The sequence below is a fragment of the Camellia sinensis genome, chromosome 7, assembly GCF_055761805.1.
Source record: "Camellia sinensis isolate YWXY chromosome 7, ASM5576180v1, whole genome shotgun sequence".
Taxonomy (NCBI): domain Eukaryota; kingdom Viridiplantae; phylum Streptophyta; class Magnoliopsida; order Ericales; family Theaceae; genus Camellia; species Camellia sinensis.
This window is the reverse complement of record NC_138967.1, coordinates 74,198,395-74,220,773: the sequence shown is the minus strand read 5'-3', so window position 1 is coordinate 74,220,773 and position 22,379 is coordinate 74,198,395. Positions and strand designations below refer to the sequence as shown.

Sequence of the window (22,379 nt, the reverse complement as noted above, 5' to 3'; positions counted from 1 at the left end):
TTTGGTGATTTGCGGGTCATAGATTCAACATATCTGAATTGACCAAAATTGTTTTAGCTTGAACTAAGTCATTCGATGTTTGATTTGGACGATCCAATAGTGCTTTCTAGTTAGTTGGAATATTCTAGACACATCCGTACGGTCAAAATTTACAAATTTGTTTTTTAAAGATTAAAATCAACCAATGGCCAACAGAAGTACGCAAGCCCTCATTTCAAAGCTTACGAAGGACAACTATGACAACTGGTGCATCCAAATGAGAGCACTGCTAGGTGTTCAAGGCGTCATGGACGTCGTGGAAGACGAATATACTGAACCCGCCTCAAAAGAAGAAGAATGTGCCTTGCCCGAAGCAAAAAAACAATTCTTTGAGCCGAACAAAAGAAGGATTGCAAAGCAAAATCCATCATATATGAAAGTCTTGATGGGAGATCATCGCCTCCTCCAAAACAGCGAAAGAAATCTAGAAAACTCTCCACATGACTGATAAAGGTGCTGATAAAGTAAAGAGGATTCGCCTCCAAACTCTTTGAGGTGAGAGTAATGGTGATTGCAAACCAATTAAAGTGGAATGGAGAATCCCTTCTTGATATGAGCATATCAGAGAAAATTTTGTGATCTTTGGATCCAAAATTTGATTATATTGTTGTCGCTCTTGAAGAAACCAAAGATCTTGAGATAGTGTCCGTAGAAGAACTTGTGGGTTCACTACAAGCCCATGAGTAGAAAGTGATGAGAAGAAATGAAGACAAAGGGTCGGAACAAGCCGTATAGTCAAAGTTGTCCCTTATTGGAGAGAGATCTGAGCAAGTGGGGACATCACAAAGAGGACGAGGACGTGGTCAAGCCTATCGTAGAAGAAGTTCTGGAAATTATTACTCCAAAGGAAACAGAGGAAACAGAGGAAGAGGTTTATCTCAAGGAGGACGAGGATAACAAAGTTATGTCTCGAGAGGAAGAGGACCAAGAAGAAGAGGCGGTTACAACAATCGTCAGAATTTTGATAAAAAGCAATGCCCAGTGTTACCATTGCCACAAGTTTGGTCTCTACAACGAGTGTAGAGGTAAACAATCATCTAATGAAGTTAGTGAAAGAACTAACTATGCAAAGAAAGAGTCCGTTGACAAAAGATTTATTGAGCTTGATGGTGCTCAGTGTAACCGAACACAAAGAAGACGTATGGTTTCTAGACTTTGGAGCTAGTAATCGTATGATTAGTAGAAAGAGCTTATTCATTGAGCTTGATGGGAATGTTCATGGGGAAATCTCATTCGGTGACCTCTTTAACGTCCCAGTTCGAGGAAGAGGTGATATTGTGATCAAGAGGAATAATGAAGATCATGCTTTCATCTCCAATGTCTATTATGTTCCAGACATGAAGACCAACATATTGAGTCTTCGACAACTCCTTGAAAGAGGCTATCAAATTAGCCTGAAAGATATGTTGCTCACAATTCTAGACACTCGAGGGAAGCTGGTTAATCGAGTAAAGATGACGAAGAACATAATGTTTCCTCTCACCATTCATCATGACACACCAAAGTGTCTAAGTGCAATGATAAATGACAAAGACTGGATGTGGTATCTCAGATTCGAACATCTCAACTTTGAAAGCTTGAAGTAGCTGGGAAACAAGAACATGGTGAAAGGTATGCCCAACATTTATCAACAACTGAGATGTGTTAAACTTGTATTATTAGCAAGCAATACAGGAGTAGCTTCGGAAAAGAAACAAATTGAAGAGCAACCAAGCCGCTCGAACTGGTTCACATAGATGTGTGTGGTCCATTGAAACCAATATCAAACGGACAAAATAGATACTTTCTCACTTTCATTGATGATTACAGCAGGAAGACTTGGGTGTATTTCCTCAAAAGGAAGTCAAAAGTGCTTGAAAAGTTTAAAGAATTCAAAACTCTTGTGGAGAAGCAAAGCGGTTATTATATCTAGACATTACGATCAGATCAAGGTGGAGAATACAAGACGAATGAGTTTGAAGAATTCCTTATGCAGCAAGGAATCAAACGACAGTTTACACCAGCTTATACTCCCCAATTGAATGGAGTATCTGAACAAAAGAATCGCACGATCACAAACATGGTCAAAAGCATTTTACGAGACAAGAATATGCCCAAGAGTTTTTGGGTTGAAGTAGTTTCATGTGTAGTCTATTTGTTGAAAAGATGTCCCACAAAATCCTTGACAATGAAGACACTACATGAAGCATGGAGCACTCACATGCTGAGTGTGAGTCATCTCAAAATCTTTGGCAGCATTGCCTACGCCAAGATTCCAGAAGCAAGAAGAACAAAGCTTGAAGATGAAGGAGAAAAGTGTATCCTTGTTGGATATGGTGATAGTACAATAGGGTATAAACTATTCAATCCCATCACGAAGAAAATGTTTTTCAGCTAGGGTGTCATCTTTAAAGAAAATGAGTCTTGGAAATGAGACAAGTCTAAATCCTCCACAAATGCAGAGCTAACATTCGAAGATGAAGAATTAGATCAGCCAAGAGAAATGGCTAGGGAGCCACCATCACCCAGAGAGCAAGAGATATCTCCTCCTGGTTTCTCTTCATCACAGAGGAATGAAACTCAATCACCAATAGAACAAGAAATTTCAGACATGAGGCCTAGAAGGATTCGCAATCTACAAGATCTGTATGAAAATACAGAAATAATGGATGAAGATACCAATCTATTTTGTCTACTGATGAGTAGTGATCCAGTTAGCTTTGAGGAAACTAACAATGAAGATAAATGGAAGATTGCAATGGATGAAGAAATCAAAGCCATTGGGAAGAACAAGACTTGGGAGTTAACTACTCTCCCGAAGGGCCGCAAAAGTATTGGAGTGAAATGGGTCTACAAGACTAAAAGAAATGCTCAAGGAGAAGTTCAAAGATACAAGGCAAGACTTGTTGCAAAAGGCTACAAGTAGAAAGAAAGAATTGATTATGGAGAAGTCTTTGCCGCTGTTGCCAGATTAGAGTCTATCTAGTTGCTAATATCATTAGCAGCACAGAAGAGTTGAAAGATTTACTAACTGGATGTCAAGTTACCATTTCTTAACAGATTTCTTGAAGAAGAAATCTATGTGGACCTGCCACCTAGATACGCTAGAAAGACCAGGAAAACAAGGTGTACAGGCTTAAGAAGGCCTTGTACGGATTAAAGCAAGCTCCTCGTGTGTGGAACATGAGGATTGATGATGATTTCCAAGAGAATGGATTTGAGAAGTGTCCCTACGAGCATGCATTTTAGTTGAAGAAAGAAGCTGATGGAAGCTTGTTGTATGCATGCCTCTACATTGATGATTTGATATTCACCAGGAACAATCCAACAATGTTTGAATCCTTCAAGAAGAGTATGGTTCGAGAGTTTGAAATGACAGATATTGGATTGATGTGTCATTTTCTTGTCAATGAAGTAGTTTAAAGTAGTGATGGAATCTTCATCTCGTAGAGTAATTATGCGAAGGATATTCTCAGGAGATTTGGTATTGAGAACTATAACTCTGTCACAACACTTGTTGAAACGAGATTGGAGTTAAGGAAGAATGAGCAAGGAGATGTTGATCCTACATATTTCAAGGGTTTGATTGGAAGCTTGAGATACCTAACCTATACTAGGGCATATATACTCTACGGAGTTGGGTTTGTTAGCAGGTACGTGGAGACCCTTGACCAGTCTCATCTAAATGCATCAAAAAGAATACTCCGTTACATCAAGGGTACCATCAATGATGGAGTATTCTATACAAAGAGTCAAGACTTCAGACTTATTGGCTATTCAGATAGCGACTGGGGAAGAGACTTGGATGAAAGAAAAAGCACAACTGAATTTACATTTTTCATAGGAGAAACAACTTTTACATGGTCATCAAAGAAGCAAGCTATTATGACCTTGTCATCTTGTGAAGCTGATTATGTTGCTGCCAACTTTGTTGTCTGCCATTGTATATGGATTAGGAATGTGTTGAAATATTTGGGATTTCTACAAATTAATCCCACAGAAGTCTACATTGACAATAGGTCAGCAATCGCATTAGCAAATAATCCAAGTTATTATGAAAGAAGCAAGCATATTGACACCCGCTCTCTCATTTCATTCGAGAGCATGTGAAAAAGAAGAAGGTGGAGTTATTTCCTTGCAAGTCTCAAGATCAGCTTGTAGATATTTTCGCAAAGCCATTGAAAAATGATTTTTTCAACAGAATGAAGATGATGCTTGGGATGAAGCGACATGGGAATCAAGCTTAAGGGGGGGGGGGGGATGTTGAATTGTAAGCTTGATTCAAGAAAGGCCTTCACCAGAACCTTCACTACTGTCCATCACTGTGCATTTGGAGGTTGCAAAGTCAAGAATGAAGTTTGAAGAAGCTCTTGGAAAGAGGACTTCAATTTGTTTTTGGTTTGCTACTGTGTGTTTTTTTCTTGTGTTTAGATTGTTTGTTTACATTGTGAGATTAGTCTATAAATAGATTGAGTGGTTAGCTGTTGGATAAGAGTGTGGGAGAAAGAAAATAAGAGAGAGAGAGAGAGAGAGTGAGAGAGAGAGAGAGATTTGTAATATATGCTCTGTTTGTATTTTTAGAAATTTGTGAGTGAATTTAAATTGAGTTTAGTTCAGTGTTAATCCTCTCTTTGTGAATCACAATAAGTGATTTACACCCCCACTCCTACCAATAGTATTTTCCATATTAGAAGGTGCATTGAGTCATTATGATATTTTGCAAGTTGCAACTACTGTTACTTCTAAGTATTGTGAGGGTTGCTGCCTTTCCTTGTCCTTAAGGGCTACACTGATTGCATAGATCGCTCCAAATCTGGGGGGTGCATTGATTGCTTTGATTGGGCTGGCTTTTTAGCATTGTTTGTTTTGGTCATGGTGGCCTTGGATTTTGTTTATTGTTTGTTCCGTTTGGTATTGATTTTCTCTTTTGTTGGTTTCTTACCAACCTTTGAGACTTGTGCTAGCATATAATTGGATATAGTTCTTGGTGCCAACGTAATTTGGATCGTGTAGTGTTATTATAATGCTTTTTGCAGTTTCCTCCTTTATTGATGTAAATCCATATGTTATGTATGTTGATTTCATCAATAAAATCTTATTTTTTTGCTGATTAAAAAAAGAAAAAAAAATCTTTACGAGATCCAAATAAATTCCTAGTGTTTATTAATGCTACATATTGTTATTTTAAATAGTATGATTTATTTATATTAGTGAATTTTAATTTCATGATTAAATATTCTAGCGTGTTTTCTTTTATGAATTACATTGAGATGTTATCATGTGGAGTTAGATATTTTATCATACTTTAAACATGTCATAGTTAGTGGGATGTTATTTGGTTGAGAGAAATCTTTATAGATTTACTCCCGAAAACCAATATTTTGTGCAGGAATTAAATTAAATTTTGAATAATTATCACTTGTGACGCAAGAGATGATTACGAGTATAGTGGATTTTCGATCTTATGACTTGTGTAATATTTTCACTATCTAATTTAGGTTTTTGCGGAAAAATTATATTGTGATATGTTAATCAAATTAATCCCAATGCTTATTTTTTCCCTCTAATTGACTGTTTATGGAAGTTAATTTGGTTGACCTGGACTTAGTAGAAATGTTCAATTGTGAACAAAGTAATCCAATTCTTTAGATGAGTAGAAAGTCTTGGAGGCTTTAGGTTAGATCTTAGTTGAGCCAAAACAAGGAAACAATGTTGTTGTGGTTTTGTTTCCTTGATTGGCGCAATAAAAACTGATATGTGCGCTATGATTAGAGACATGCTAAGTAGTTTTGATTGGTGAGTTTGGAGTTATGAAATTAGTAAGCCCTCGATAAATCTAGATGTGATTCAGACTATTGAACTGCGTGAATTGACTTTGTAATTTGACTTATAATATGTTGGATCATTAGATGAAGCAACATTCAAGAGTCATGTCATCCAAGAAATGAGAGCTTAAATGAGTTAGTCATTAAATGTAAGACAAGTAGCCAGTATGAGCAGTGTTTTATTCTCTACCCAACTGATGGGAGTGGATGGAGCAAAATTTCATGAACTATGATAGTGTGCATTGAAGTGTCACTTGAGTTAAAAGATTAGCCTTAGAAGCTGCAAAATTTGTTAACACTAAGTGAGAAGATTAGCGACTAGTGGTGGCAAAATCCATTGGCACTGCCAACTTATCTAAATGCGGACACTCATAGTTTCCACACTTGAGTGTGAGACATGAAGATGTGCTTCTTTGTATGATTCCTTAGCTAGGCTAATGCCTTTGAATGACATTTATCACTAGGTGCCAAAGTGGTAGCATAATAATGAAATGGTCAATGCCAAGATGGTTGTTATGACTCTCAGAATTTGACACATCACTCGTGAGAGCATCGTTGTTGAATTAGACACTTTAGCCTAATTCACGCTTAAGTTGCTTCAAGAGCAGTCATAGGTTAGTAGCTTATTCTCTCCTTTTAGTGGATAGCAGAGTTAGAGGCAACTAACCATGAAGGGAGAAATAGAGATAACAAGAGGAGAATCATCATATTTCAACTAGATGTAGTAAAGTGTATGGAGAATAAAATTGACATGAAAGTACAAGAAATTAGCACTTGCTAGTTAAATTTGCGACGCAGGCGCACTTGATATCTCCATTACATCCTTTTATGATCTAGTGAATATTAGTTAGTCATAAGTCATTACCTAGTTGGGCCTTACCTTTACACTTGTCTTCAAAAAACACACATTAGGATGATTGGAATTAGTTTATGACATTTGTCATGAACCAATGGCTTGTTGTACTTAATTACATTGACGAGAAGGCAACATGCATGGTTTGAGTAGGTCATCTCGAGCCCACTCGCTTGTGGCATTTTGCTCTCATGTGAATGTGTAACTTTGTTCGCAATGTGGTTGTGCACAAGTAAGTAGGAAAGTCGCAGAAGGGCATCTGTGTTGGCGCATTTAGTCCACTATGACATTTGTGACTAGATATTGTAGACACCCTATTTTTGACCACCCTTAAGACTTGGGCGCTTCATTCCGAGCACTCGATGATGAAAGTTACATTATGCAAATCGTTCGGATCTTCAGCAAAAGAATTTGGTTTTGAGCTTTAATTCCAAACCTCACACCCCATTTTTTCCAAACTATTTTAGACCTTGAAATCCTCTTTTCAAAATATTTTTCTAAATGTTTCTACGATGTTCCGAGGCTCGCACTTCGATTAAAATATTGCACTTTTCAGTAAACCAAGTAAGGACAAAGTGGAAATAAATAGAAGAGAGATAAACTCTTTGAAATTTTTTTGAAAACATCTTATTTATAGGTTTGGAGTTGAAGGAAATTGGAGGAGATGAAAGAAAACTAGTTGGGAAAAAGGTTAAGCATCAAACCATTAAGAAAGAAATGAACAGCGTTCACTAAATTAGGCATAGCTCTTTACACACTTAGAATTTAGATGTGAGGCCACCACCATTGAAAAGTAGACTTATGGGGATTCAATTTAGACTCTAGAATAACCTAAAATCGAATCTGGATGAGGGAGATATGTCCGTTTGAAATCGGGCTTGAAAATAGATTTTTTTTTTTTGCAAGTAGCTGGCCGGCCAATTAAAGTGGCTGGCAGCCAATTGATGAGAAATCTGGCCCAAATAGTGGACAGCCGGCCAGTTTTAGCGTATGAAGATATTTTTCAATTGCTAGCTATATTCATGCATGGGATGTTGGCCAGCTGTCTTTTTCTTGATATTTATGATTGGAGAAGCTCATTTTCTATAAATAGAGGACCTTCCCTTTGGTTTCAAGGTTGCAAAATCAATTTCCAAAAGCTTTTGAAAAAAATCAAAAGTCTCCTCTACCCTCCCAAATATAGATACAAGTTAGATACACCATTGGAGCTTAGAACTTGACTCTTTTGCTGAGATTTCAACTTCATTTCAGAGGCTTGAGGGTGCTTTGAATCAAGTTTGCTTAACCAAGAACATTCTCTCTTCAAGAGGTATAACCTTTGCCATCTTTCTCTTTGTTTGCACCACTCTTTTCTTCACTTTTTCTTACTTTTTGTACACTGTTTTGGACTGGTTCTAAGTGCTGGAACTTGTGATTTAAGAGCAACCAAAGGTGGAGGGGTTAACCACCCTTGTTTGAACCTTATCCCATAGCTCATATCCTTGTTCTTCCCACTTATTTCTCTGATTTTAGCCATTGTTTTTGGGCTGTTTTTGGACTATTTTTAGAGGCTAAAATATGTGATTTGAAGTTGTAAAAAGTGAAGGGGTTAGGCACCCTTTCTTAGGCTTGCTTACTAGCTTTGTTCTCTTCCATTTTTGCTTACTTTTTCTAGCCTTTCAAAATGATTTCAGCACTGTTTTCTTAGTTTTTGGAGTTGTTTTAATTGTTTATTTAGTTTATACTTTGAATATTATACTTGTGTTGTAAGTCCTCACGGATTTATGTGTTTAGACCATAGATACTAATCCATTTGAGTTGATAGTTTTATTAACCTAGTTTTCATGTAAATAGTCTCACTTTTGTAACAAGTACCTTTGCATAATCATCTCTGTAACTTCTCTCAATTCTTTGTTCATTTTGATTAAAGAGTTGTGTGTAATAAAAGGTTGTTGTTCAAAAGAGACCTTTCATGCTTAATGGTTTAATCTCTTTGGAGGTTCATTACCAAGGTATTACATCTCTCTTATGCTAAGCACAACTTCTTGTTTGTCATTTCTGTTTATCACTGGTGCATTTACTTCTAAGGGACTAACTTTCTAGTTAGACCCTTGGAAATTACCAAGGAAAGTGTCATTATAGTTTATTATCAAGTTTGGATTTAGAGTCATTATCGCTCATTTTGGGTTTGATCAGTCATTATCGCTCTTTTTGAGTTTGACTAGTCATTATCGCTCATTTTGGGTTTGACTTAGAATTCATTATCGCTTGTAAATGAGTTTGACTCTTCCTTTGTAATTTCCCCTGTAGAAAAGGGCTTGAAAAGACTCATTTCTCGGGTTAAGTCAATGCTTGATACTCTTCATCGCTTGTGGACTTAGTGGACGTAATTATCACTTTTGGACAAAAATGAATAAAGAATGGCAAGGTAATGTAAAAGAGGTTAAATTGGAGTAAAAGAGGTAAAAACAGTAATAAAATTGAGTTGGGTTCAATCGGATGTTATATTGAACCCATTGAGTCTTGAATCATTACATACTCTTTAGTGATGTTAATGATTCAAGAAGCTATATCTACCACTTCCCTTGAGGTAACTCCATGATAAGAAGGAGGTGTTGTTGGTTTTTTATTTCCATTTATTGATCTTTTGTCCAATCGGTTCATAGATCATCATGCAACAACTTTGCGAATATTGATGATTTGTGAACCGAATCTACTCCTCCCTTGATTAGTTTCATGATAGAGAGAGGCAGAAAGGACTAACATCCCTGGAAACACTCTGTTTTTGCTCTGTTTCATTTCTAAGGCAACAGGGCAATACCCAAAAACAGTGGCCGACCGGCCAACTTTCTGCTCGGCCGACCACTTTCCAAGGTTGGCTGGCCACCCTATTTGGTGCAAGTAGTGTCATTTTCATGACAGAACAGAGCAGAGGTTGCGGCAAAAACAGATTAATTTTCTGACTGCAAGTAGAACAGTTTTTGGCAGCAAAACATAGAGGTTTCCAGGAGGACGTTCTCATCTGTGCGCATGCGACGCTTCATTCCCGTGGTCCCTTTAATTAATGCTTTGATAGTAGTATAATTAGTTATTTGTAATAGCTAGTTAAATTAGTTAATTAGTTAATTTGATGTTGTAATAATTAGTTTAGCTTCGAACATTCGAACCCTCTTGTATGAGGGCAAACTTGTAATATTATGTATGTCTTCCAACCCCCATTCTTTCTCCATTTTATTTACTTGCTTACGATGGTTGTATTCATATTTTGGTTTTATATCATTACCATGTATAAAATATCCATTTTTGCATGCATTGGGTTTGGTTCATCATTCTAACCTTGTTTTTATTTCCTACTTACTTGACTACGTGAGCCATTGCATGCTTTGAGTTGAGCCATATGTCATATTAAACAACCGAACCTATAGTTGCATTTTGTATGTGTTGCATTAGTCAATTGCATATTAGAGGATGCATTTTTCTAACTATTTTCTTCTATTTTTGGCTTGCCTCAGTTGAGTACTAGGTGAGCGTTTTTGCTTTAGCATATTGCATGTATGTTTGTGATTGACATATCAAGTATAATACTATGAGCCTAAGTGCTTATTTGATATATCTCTTGAATACTTGTGGGTGAAGGCTATTTCGCTTTAGTTGGATGATTTTAATTAATGTATATATGAGCTTGCTTTTTCAAGCAGCACATTCAAAACAATCTTCAAACAAACATGACATCAAAGCATTCCAAAAGGAGTGGAATAGTTTATACTTGTGTGCCTAGCGTAGTAATGTTAGCATATTAATAATCAGAACAAGAGCATATATTGTACATAAAAATCACATCATATTAGTAGAGGATGATCTTTGATCGGGTGAGTAGGGTGCTCAATTCATGACCTTTCCCTCTCATACATAAGTTCCCAAGCCGAGATGCTTTGGTTATGACGAACAAGTAGCCTTTGACACAAGTCACGGGTTTCTTAAATTTTAGAAAAATATTTAGGTGGCAACTCTGAAATTTGGCAATGCAGTCCATTTTTGGCATTTCTATTGGTAAATGGATTTTTCTAAGACTTGCTAGATTTGGACTCCCATTTGTTTAAATCTATTTCACATTGCACTTGTGAAACCAGATTCAGAACCACGGGAGTTCAAACTGTTGGGCTATCGTATCTAAGAAGACTAAACCTCTCCGAAGAGCACGAAAAGCAAGTTATAGATATGTGTAAGGGTATTGTAATAGCCCCAAAATAGATCCAATATGACATCAAATAAAAACATGCACCACATTTCCAAACAACACAAGATCAATCCCAACAATTATCTTTCTCATTGAACTATAGATTTCTACTTACAAAATTATATAATAACGGTTCACAGTTCAACAAGTTAGAGAAAACTAAACCATTATCCCTTGAGTTTACACATTACAACATGGCCATTCAAAACAAAAGGCACGCATATCAAAAGAGAATAATATAAAAGTTCAACAGTTAAGTTACAACTTCAAAAGTTCACAAAAATGTGAAGTTAAAAAAAAAGAAATGGTCGTCTCCTCCTTCATTGGTGGGATTGCGGCTCACCGAGTCCTGAAATGTTGTTAGATAGGAATGAGCAATTGCCCAATAGAGAATATATTTAACCAATTATATAAACTTTTGATCTAAGATATGTATGATCACTACCAATACCCAAGGATACAATGTTTCCAATTTAGTAGAACAACACACAACTCTATCTTCTTCCATATTTCTTCGTCCTCACACGGATGACCAGTGGACACCTCAATCCTTCTACATTTGTCATCCTCACATGACCGGGCAAGTAGGCACCTCAATTTTCCCGTGCAGGTAAAGCCGTAACACACAACAAGCAACATTCCAAATGTGACGACCCCGACTTTCGTATTATTTTTTCATAATATTTTATTGTGCATATTTTTCATAATTATGTGTTTAATTGATATTTATCTGTTTGTTTGTGAGTTATCTGTTTAATTGTCGATTTAGAATTCGAAATTGAAAACCTGAACGGATTCAGAAACAGAAATTGATTAAGCCAATAGGCTAGTTGAAATGTTTTGAACTTTTTGGTAAGTGTAGCTTGCTTTTCATGCTCCTCTCGGATATGATTAGCCCTACAGTTCGGACTCCTGTGGTTCTGAATTTGATTTACAAGTGCAATGTGAAATAGATACATACAAAAGAGTCCAAATTCGACAAATATTTAGAAAATCGATTTTGAATCAAAATGCAAAAAATAGACTACTTTGCTAGATTTCAAAGTCGCCACCTAAATATTTTTGAGGGATTTAGGAAACCCGTGACTTGTGCCAAAGGCCATTAGTCTGTTATCACCAAAGTGTCTTGGCTCGGGAACTTAGGTATGAGAGGAGAAAGTCATGAATTGAGCACCCCACTCACCCGATCAAAGGTCGACCTCTACTAATCATGATGCGATTTTTATTTACATTATATGCTCTTGTTTCGATTATTATGCTATCTTTACTAGGTGACACACGCAAGTATAGACTAATTCACAAAAGTTGGAACACTTTGATTTCATACTTGTTTTGAAAAGTGTTTGAATATATGCCACTTCAAAAAAAGTGATTTTATATGTACATTTATCAAGTTATCCCAACTTGAGCGAAAAACCTCTATCCACAGGCATTCAAATAGGTATATCGACTAAGCACTTAGTCTTAAGGTAATCATGCTTTGCATGGAAACAATCACATGCATGCAATATGCTAAAGCGAAAATGCTCACCAAGTACTCAACCGTGGCAAGCCGAAAGGAAAAAAATAGTTAGAAAAAATGCATGATCCTAATGATGCAAATGACTAATGCAACATATACATTATGCAAATAAGCTCGGCTACTAGCATGGTATGTGAGTCAATTCAAGGCATGCGATAAATCACATATTCAAGTAAAGAATTTGAAATTGACATTGGCTAATATGATGAGCCGAACCCTTATGCATGCAAAAGTGGATATAAATCATGGCAATGAAAATGTAAAACATGAATGCAACATGTGTAGACTCCCTATTTTTGACTGCCCTTACGACTTGGACGCCATCGCTTGCACACCCAATGATGAGTCTATATGCTTGATAAGTGCTCGAAGTCCTCAGCAGAATGCCATAGCTTTGAGCCTTTTGAACCTTGCGCCCCTGTTGCCTTATTTTTTGGACCAAAATTAGAGATTTTCAAGCCTCCAACCTTTTGCGGCCTATTGGTCCCTTCTATTGGCTGCCGACCAATGCTTCTGGTTGCCGGCCACTGATGTGTTTTGCAGATATTTTTCTGCCAGTTGTGCCATCTGTTCGCACATATGCATGCACCTTCTTACACGTGTATGTCTTGATATTTCTGAGGGAGTTGAATGATTTTCTATATATAGGAGGCCTTCCCTTCCATTTTGGAGGTTGGAATTTTTGGAGCAAAAATTCTCTCTCTCTCTCTCTCTTGCAATTTCTTAGCTTTTTGCAAGCTTTTGCCTGTACACTCTTAACGAAACCTCTCCATCCTTGAGTTGAGGTACCTTTGAGCCTTGTTTGAACTCTTGAGGGTGTGATTTCCTTGATTTGTTGCCTAGAATTGATTCTTCTCTTCAAGAGGTATAAAGTTTTGCTTCTCTTCGTGCTTTATTTACTCTTTTTCTTACTATTTTTCCACTATTTTTGGGCTATATAAACTCTATTTTTTTGGGCTAAAACTTGGGTTTTAAGACCAATAAGGGTTGAGGGGTGGTTCACCCTTCTTTATACTTTGCTTTCAAGGCCTTAGCCCTTGTGTTTCCCACCACTTTACTATCTTTTTTTGAGCTTTTAAACACTGATTTTTAGAGTTATTTCAGTGGCTAAAATCATGGTTTGAAGTCCAAAATTGGAGGGGTTAGCCTCCCCTCATTGTGTCTTGCTTACTAGTCTAGCATGTTCTATGTTTTAGCTTATTGTTCTAGTTATTTTTGTTTTAATTCCAGCATGTTTTAGGACTTATTTAGCACTATTTTAGTATTGTTTTTAAGTGTTCATTGCATTTGAGCCTTATATTGCATGCTTGTAGTGTAATTGTCCTCATAAGTTTGGTGTTTTAGGCCTTAGACACTACCTTATTTGAGTTGATTGCATTTATTTAGTGCTTTTCTTACTTGTTCTTGCAACCTCCCTCATTTATGGGCTTTTTCTTTGCTTTGAAAGTGGTTTCAAATTATTTGTTTGTTTAAGTATGAGATTGAGGTGTCATGCTTATTGGTTTAATCCCATTGGGGGTTCATTACCAACGGTATGATGTCTCTTTCATGCCCAAAGCAATACTTGGTTTTGAGCCTTTTTTCCATTAGAGGACTTAAACTCACTTGTGGACTTAATTGATTAAAGAATTGAAAGATAACTAAAATGGAGTAATAAAATTGGTGAATAAAACGGTGCAAGATAATAATTTGGTTTGGGTTCAATCGGACGTTAATTGAACCTTTGAGTCTTGAGTCGTTTCATACGCATTAGTGATGAAAATGGTTCAAGATTTATTGTCAACTACTTCCCTTGATCATTCATGATTCATATGCTATAATGCAACGAAATTGCATCCGTTGATGGTTTGTGAATCGAAGTTTGCCACTCCTTTCAGCTCCTTTGAGCTGTTGATGATAAGAAGGGGTGAGCTGTGCAAACAAACCCTTGAGAATACCCTGTTCCTGCTCTGTTTGCTCTCTATTGCAGTAGGAAAATCCAGTGATTGGTGGCCGGCAGGCCATAATCAATGGACGGAATGGACGGTAGGCCATTTGCCAGCCACCAGTGCAAAATCCAACAGTGTATTTTTTAAGAAGAACAAAGTTGGTTCTGATGTGGAAAGCATTGTATGTGTTCTACTAGGCAATAGAGGCATCTGGCATCAGAAATAGTAACTTTTTCAGGTAGAAAGTTCGTGCATGCATGAGCATTCCTCGTTTCCCGAGGAGGAGCAATTAGAGAAGTTAATTTAGTTACTTCATGTTGTAGTTAACAGTTAGCTAATTAGAATTTTGTAATTAATTGGTTAGATTGTGATGTTGTAATAACTAGCTAGAATAGTTAGCTTCCTTTGGGTTTATAATAGTTAGTTAATTAGCTTAGCTCTAATTAGTTAGCTAGTTTATTTATTCTGACCTTCCTATGTGAGGGCTTAAATGTTGTAATAATGTGTATGTCTTCTAATCTCACGTCTTTCTCCTTTTTTATTTACTAGCTTATGTTGGTTAGTTTAGGGCATCATGTTTTGTTTAGCATCTCCCATGCCTTGTATCCATTGTCTTACATGCATTGAGCTCGGCTCATCATTCTAACTTGCATTGTTAGTTAAATACTTATTTGAATACGTGCTTAGACCGTATGCTATTAAATTGATTCATATATCATATTAATAGCCGAGTCTAGTAATTGCATATCGCATGTGTTGCATTAGTCATATTGCATAGTTAGGATCATGCATTATTCTAACTTTTTTTTACCTTTTTTGGCTTGGAGTACTAGGTGAGCTGTCATTTTGCTTTAGCATAATTGCATACGTGTGATTGTTGCCATGTTTAGCATGCTTGCCATGAGGCTAAGTGCTTAATCGATAAATTGTTTGAATACCTGTGGATGAAGGCTAATAGCTTGAATTGGAATAATTTGAGTAAATATTCATATGTGATCACTTTTTCAAGCGGTACACATTCAAAAACTCTTTTCAAAAAACAAACATGAAATCAAATGTTCCAATTTTGGCAAATTAGTCTATACTTGTGTATGTGCACAACACATAGTAATGCTAGCCTAATAAACGGAACAAGAGCATATAATGAAAATAAGATTCACATCATAATTAGTAGAGGCTGATTTTTGATCAGGCGAGCGGGGGTGCTCAATTCATGACCTTCCTCTTTCGTACCTTAGTTCCCGAGCTGAGACAATCTTGGTGATGACGGACACGTGGCCTTTGCCACAAGTCATGGGTTTCATAAATTTTTGAAAAATATGTAGGTGGCGACTTTGTATCTGGCAAAGCCGTCCATTTTTGGCAATTTGATTCAAAATTGATTTTCAAAAGATTTACTGGATTTGGACTCTTTAGTGTTTATCTATTTTACATTGCACTTGTGAGATCAAATTCAGAACTGCGGGAGTCCGACACTGTAGGGCTAATCGTCTTCTAAAAGGAGCACGAAAAGTCGAGCTACAGTTTCTAGCGACTCTGCTGGAGACATTAGAGAACTTGACTCGAACTTCATGATATGAAATTTTTTCTACACTTATACATTTCTTTGCGTTTTCATTTGCATTGGTGCACCTAAGTTGCTATGTTTGCCATCTGCTATTCCTGGACGGTTTGCTGGAGGCTTGCCTAAAAGCTTGCCAAATGGATGACCGGTCATGGGCTCTGCCATGATGGGAACATAACCCTTGGATCTGGATTATCGCTATACCATTTGATCCTCCTTCCACTTCTTGGTGTTAGGTGTGAGAGGTATATTAGGTAGTCTTGCTGAGGTACCCTTTTGACCATTCAGCCTAGTTGCATATCGAAAAGCCATAGAGATTGTTCCAAACTAGGACAAGATGCTTACCCGAAATGCAGGATTGCGTGCAACTGCTTTGTTTGAATAGCGAACCCTAGTTCCTGACGAAACTAGGATAGGGTAATCCTACCCTCTCATAGGGGTGTTTTGGCTCTCATTTAACTGGTATGTGCTTTATAGTGAAATTGTACAGGAATGTGCATATCAGTTGCGAGTTTGGTATCTGTTTTGGGGGCATAATTCAGTATGAGTGCAGTCCTACAGCTTTGATTACATCTGTGTTGATAACATCTGAGCTGAAGTGCTGTGCAGTTTCTGATTACTGCTTTCTGTTTGCTTTATTTCTTTTTGCTAGGTAGTTTAACACCATAGCTTCAGAAAGTTCGGATATCCCCCAAGTACTCTGGACCCGAGTCATAAGGCTTTGCAAAGTCGGGGATCTTATTCGAGGATAGCCCATGTTTACTTCACTCCCACCGGTTACAAGACGGAGGAGAGTCAGGCAGAATTCACCAGTTCAATTTTTACAGCAGTCACCCCTCAATTCACTTGTATCCAGTCAGGTTCAGGGACAGTCTTCTACTTCTAGTCCAACACGAGATCACTTGCCTATTCTGATGACACAGTATCCCCCAGTTAGTATGGAGGAATTGATCCATCATCTTCAACAAACAGTTGAAACCCTACAGTAAGATGCTGCTCGTCAAGTAGAGGTCATAGCCCGTCAAACTGAGGTAATAAACAGGATACAACAATAGCAACCACAGCTGGCAGCAGCCTCTGCATCCCATGCACCTTCCACGAGTATCCCAGCAGCCGAAGCCACTACCCATATGGCTAATGTCTAAGAAAATCAGGGCAATCCGACAGAGCCGATCCCAACACAAGCCTTTAAAGTACTTGTGTATCAAACCGAAGCTCTGCTTGAGTTTGAGGTTGACCCAACTGTACTCAAGGTCAACAAACTGGAGAAGCTATTCAAGAGGGCACAAGGTGTTAACTCCATCCCGGACATAGAGGACGGGTATACCGATTCTGCAGTGACATTGCCAGATCGGTTCAAAATGCCGCACATTGACCGACTCGATGGCTTTGGGGATTCAATGGTTCATCTTCGGCTGTTTTTGGACATCTTGCGGCCGATGGGCCTGACTAGACTACAAAAGTTGTCTCTCTTTGGCCGTACCATGTCTGGTATAGCGGCTATCGGGTATGCAAAATTGGAAGATTTTGTTCAGCAGAATTGGGAGGAGGTGGCCGAGGCCTTCATTGCTCAATACTTGTATGATACACAAATCGAGATCACAACTTGTGATCTTGAGGCAACGCGCCAAGAGCCGAAGGAGGGCTTCTCGAAATTTGTAACACGATGGAGTGCTAAGGCCTCAATGATGACCACGAGGCCTTCTGAGAAGGATCAGATAAGGGTGGTAGTCCACAATCTACACGAGAAGTTGTTACAGAAGATAATTGTCCTACCTCTGTTTACATTCGCCGAGCTCCATGAGATGGGGGTGCAGATTGAAGACGCCATGAAACAAGGGCTGATTAGAAATGAGAAATAGCAGGCAAAAAGGCCTTTTGTGTGCAGTTCCAATGCTACCTCCAGTGGTAGCATAACTGCGAGGCTGTCAGATGTGAGCATTGTCACCACTACAACCAAGACTGCCAATCCCTTTGCCAACACAGCTCCACAAACTTCAGCTAACCCTATCCGATCCTAGAGGACCTTTACCCAACTCTATATGACCCTATCTCAAGCCATGAAGGTGCTAGTAAAAAAAGGGCACCTCAAACCATTAGAGCCCCGCCCATTACCTGATCCCCTTCCACCCAAACACAACCCCGCAAAATACTATGCGTTTCACTAACAGCATGGTCATGATACCGACCAATGCTTCCGACTGTGTTATGAGATTCAAGACCTCATTGACAATAAGGTGATCTCACCACCTCATAAACCAAATGTAACCATGAACCCACTCCCAGCCCACAATCAAGTTCCCCCACCTCAAAATCTAAACCTAATCCATACATTGGCCATCCCCTACGACCCCAATGTATATATTACCCCTTCCCACCTACCAAGACCGATGTTGTTCATTCCTGAAAGCACAGATTTGTGCATGATGGACATGTCCGCACTTCAACCTAAGCCTGTGGTGGTAACAATTGTAGTAGATGGGAGGTCGACCTTGAAAGAAGGTATGAGTCCATTGCCAGAGAGTTCTAAGGACCTACCTAATAGGGTGTACGATCCAAGCTACTACATTGTGCCGACTGGTCAAATCAAGCCGAAATTGGTGTTGCCAACTGTAGTGGAGATTAATGTGGTTAGGGAGGATGGCCCAAGTCAAGGGTTAGATGATTTAGCGGAGCTAGAGGAGGATTTAGACAACCTTCAATTCTTTGACGAACAGGATCAAGGGGATGTGCAGATTGGCTGGTTCGATTTGAATGAATCAACTGACAACTCTAGGTGGCTGAGTGATGAGCCGGATAAGGAGGAAAGAACTAAAATGAAACCGGAGGGAAAGGAAGTAGGAACTGCTGTAGTGGCCGGAAGGGTCGATAAGAAGGGAAAGCTGTTGGAGAACGCTGGCATAGAAAATTTAGCTCAGGAATTGGGCGCTGTGAGCACTGTAGACACAGAACAGGAAGTTGCACTGAAACAATTTGAACGAGAGAGGGTTAAAGATAACCATAAAGCAGTAATGGCCCAACACCCTGTGGGGGATACCTGTAATGTGAAGGTAATTCGAACGGAGCCGGACAACTGTTTGTCAGCTGCTGAAGGTGTATGGTGGGATGATGACGATCTGCATCTGGCCCACACTGACGAAGATTGGGGCGAGTGCCTTCCGGACAACACGTGGTATGCTGAAGAAATAGATCACATGACAAGAAGTGGGCGGTATTTTAAGCCACCGCACTTTGATCAAACTGAGGCATCTGGAAAAGATAGAGAGGTCGAGAAACAAAAAGAGAAGCAACTGGAAGAAGAGGCAGTGTTGAAACAGATTAAGAAAATCCAAGTTGACATCTCAATTTGGGGTCTTCTCATGGCCTTCTGGGTATATCGACAAGCAGTACTGTCAGCAATGGACAAGGCTAAATTGTCCATTGACACTACCCCCGAACAGCTTGTGGGATTGGTCTTCCCAGGTGGTGCCAGGCCAACCTTAACCTTTTCTGACAAAGAACTGCTACCGGAAGGCTCAGCTCATAACAAACCCTTGTACATATCTGTTAAGTGCATGGAGAAATGGGTGCTGGTGGTGTTGGTAGATACTGGTTCGGCCATCAATGTTTGTCCTTCTCGCACCGCCTATGCAATTGGCCTCAAACCAGCGGACTTTGTGCCCACGACCCAGGTAATTCGGGCGTATGATAATACGAGTAGAGAGGTCATGGGTACGGTGCAAGTTAGAGTCTAGGTGTCCTGGATGTGCTGGTTACCTTTAATTTTTTATTAGGGAGGCCCTGGTTGTATCATATGAAAGCCGTCTCCCTCACTCTCCACCAAATGTTGAAGTACCCTCACGGGAGAGGAGTGGCGATTGTTTTTGGGAATTCATCCATTCACCCGCGGCCAGAGGTAACTACGCCAGTGTTAGAGATCATCTATGGCAAGGAGGATGTATTCCTCTCGGGTTTCACTTTGGCTGAAGCTCAGGTAGTGCAGACCATTTTGGCTGCAGATGAGGGCATGTATGTCAACACCCAGTCTATCTATTTCATGAACAAACTGCAGCATGTGCCAGGAATGGGCCTCAGAAGAAGTGGCCGGAAAGGTGTTGCAGCATTGACAGATGTGTCGCACAACCCACATGCTTTTAGTTTGGGTTATGTACCTACCAAAAAGGACTGGATCAGGAAAGAAGAAGAAATCAAACGCAGAGCCAAGGCTAAGCAAGTCGGGAAACGGTATGAGCTCATTCATAGGCCGATCCAGGGAATGCTGAATGGCCGCTTTGTTCGAGAGGGAGAAGATTTCCCCTTTTGCGGTTTTCCCGAGCCTTGGGTGAATTCCACAAAGCAGCGTGTCCCTGGGTTCAAGATCTTTTTTGACTTGCAGCTGCAGAACAGTGATACTGAGGAAAGGGCTGAACCAAGCACTGAAGCTGAATAGAGTATGGAAAATGACTCAGATAGCAGCGAACTTGGAGTAGGGGCAGCACTGGCTTGTCTCCTGACAGATCCTGCGGCTGACTTAGAGAACTTGGGGGATAACCTTACCATCTCCATGATCGAGGAAGAACCACGTGTGAACCCAACCAGTGGCATTTTGGATGCATCAGAGGCACCATCTCTTATCTGGCAGTTGGAGGAAGGCTATCTCTCTAGTTCTGAGTCGGGTGATGAGCAAGAATCTGATTCTACTGAGTCTGTGGGGTCGGGATCAAATTCCAGTTCTTCTGAGTCCGAGTTTGGTATTTCTGGGGGTGGTAACCCAGATACCAAAGTCCTGTTTAGGTCTTTATTCAGCTTTTGTTTTGAGTCTGTAACCGAAGATCTGGACCTTTTGAATGAGAACTCTGTGAATTCTGTGTACTTCTCTATGCCGTTGGTTTATTGTATTGACTAGGATTTTTAGAATTTTAATGAAAACGAAGAGGAAGGAATTCCTCTGGCTTTGAAAAACTTGACTAATCACGAGGAGAGGTTTGCTAAACCCTATGCTGATGAAATCATTGCTATTAATGTGGGTACTGAGAAGGATGCGCATCTGGTCCAGATCGGGTCCACGTTGTCTTCGGAGGAGTACGAGTGCTTAGTTGCTTTATTAAAAGATTTCAAAGATGTTTTCGCATGGTCTTACGAAGACATCTTGGAATCGATCTTGAGATTGTACAACATCGGATCCCTCTTAACCTTGAGGCTCGACCGGTCAAGCAGAAGTTGCACAGAATCCGTCCAGATTGGGCACTGAAAATCAAGGAAGAGGTCACCGGGTAGATTGAGGCAGGTTTCTTTTTAGTATCTGAGTATCCAACTTGGTTGGCCAACATCATCTCAGAGCCGAAAAATGATGGTAGAATTCGGGTGTGTATGGACTTCCAGGACTTGAACAGAGCCAGTCCGAAGGATGAGTTTCCTCTGCCGCACATTGATGAGTTAGTGGACTTCACTGCGGGCCATGCATTGCTATCCTTTACGGATTGGTTTTTCGGGTACAACCAGATTCTAATGGCGCCAGAGGACAGAGAGAAGACTGCATTCACTATGCCGTGGGGTACCTACTACTACTGGGTTATGCTGTTGGTCTGAAAAATGCTAGAGCTACCTATTAGAGGGCTACAATCACCATTCTGCATGACATGATCCACAAAGAGGTTGAGGTGTATGTAGATGATATGATTGTTAAGTCCAAAGAACGAGAGGGCCACTACACTGCCTTAGAGAAGTTCTTTCAACAGATCAGGGCATATAGATTGAGGTTAAACCCGCAGAAATGCACCTTCGGCGTAACAGTAGGAAAAATGTTAGGTTTTCTGATCACACAGAGGGATATCGAAGTAGATCCTTCCAAAATCAAGGCCATCTTAGAAATGCCACTACCGAGGATTGAAAAGGAGGAGCGAGGCTTTCTGGGTAAAGTGCAATTCATAAGATAGTTTATTTTCAAATTAACCTTGACTTGTGAACTACTATCTGGTCTCTTGAAGAAAGGGAAGAAATTTTGATGGGATGATCGATGTCAATTTGCGTTTGAGCAGGTTAAGCAGTATCTCCAGAATCTGCCTGTGTTGCCACCACCAGAGCTGGGGAAGCCTTTGATTCTGTATTTGTCAGTAACAGACACAACCATGGAATGCATGTTCGCTCAGGAATCTGAAGATAAGGTGGAGAAAGCCATCTACTAATTGAGCAAGAAAATGCTGGATTATGAGACCTGCTATACTTTGTTGGAGAAAGCTTGCCTAGCCTTGGTATGGGCTACTCGGAAGTTAAGGCACTACTTGTTAGCTCACTCTGTAATCCTGGTTTCGAGATTAGATTCCATCAAATATCTCTTTGAGAAACCAGCGCTTACGGGTAGGCTAGCCCGTTGGCTGCTTCTCCTCTCCGAATTTGATTTCAAATATGTCACCCGCAAGTCGACTAAGAAAAGAGCTGTAGCGGAGTTCCTGGTAGATCACCCGGTAGAAGGAG

General features: G+C 39.4%; 1 protein-coding gene across 1 annotated transcript; it reads left to right on the top strand.

Annotated features, from left to right (window-relative positions):
- The first annotated feature begins 1,013 nt into the window (after positions 1–1,013).
- On the top strand, positions 1,014–1,625 carry LOC145795891 (uncharacterized). The gene has a single exon (XM_082880824.1). The coding sequence runs from the start codon at positions 1,014–1,016 to the stop codon at positions 1,623–1,625; it is 612 nt and encodes a 203-aa protein (XP_082736950.1).
- The last annotated feature ends 20,754 nt before the right edge of the window (positions 1,626–22,379 follow it).

Excerpts from the sequence above, each read along its gene's own strand:
- LOC145795891 (XM_082880824.1), top strand. The coding sequence starts at position 1,014 with ATGCCCAGTGTTACCATTGCCACAAGTTTGGTCTCTACAACGAGTGTA.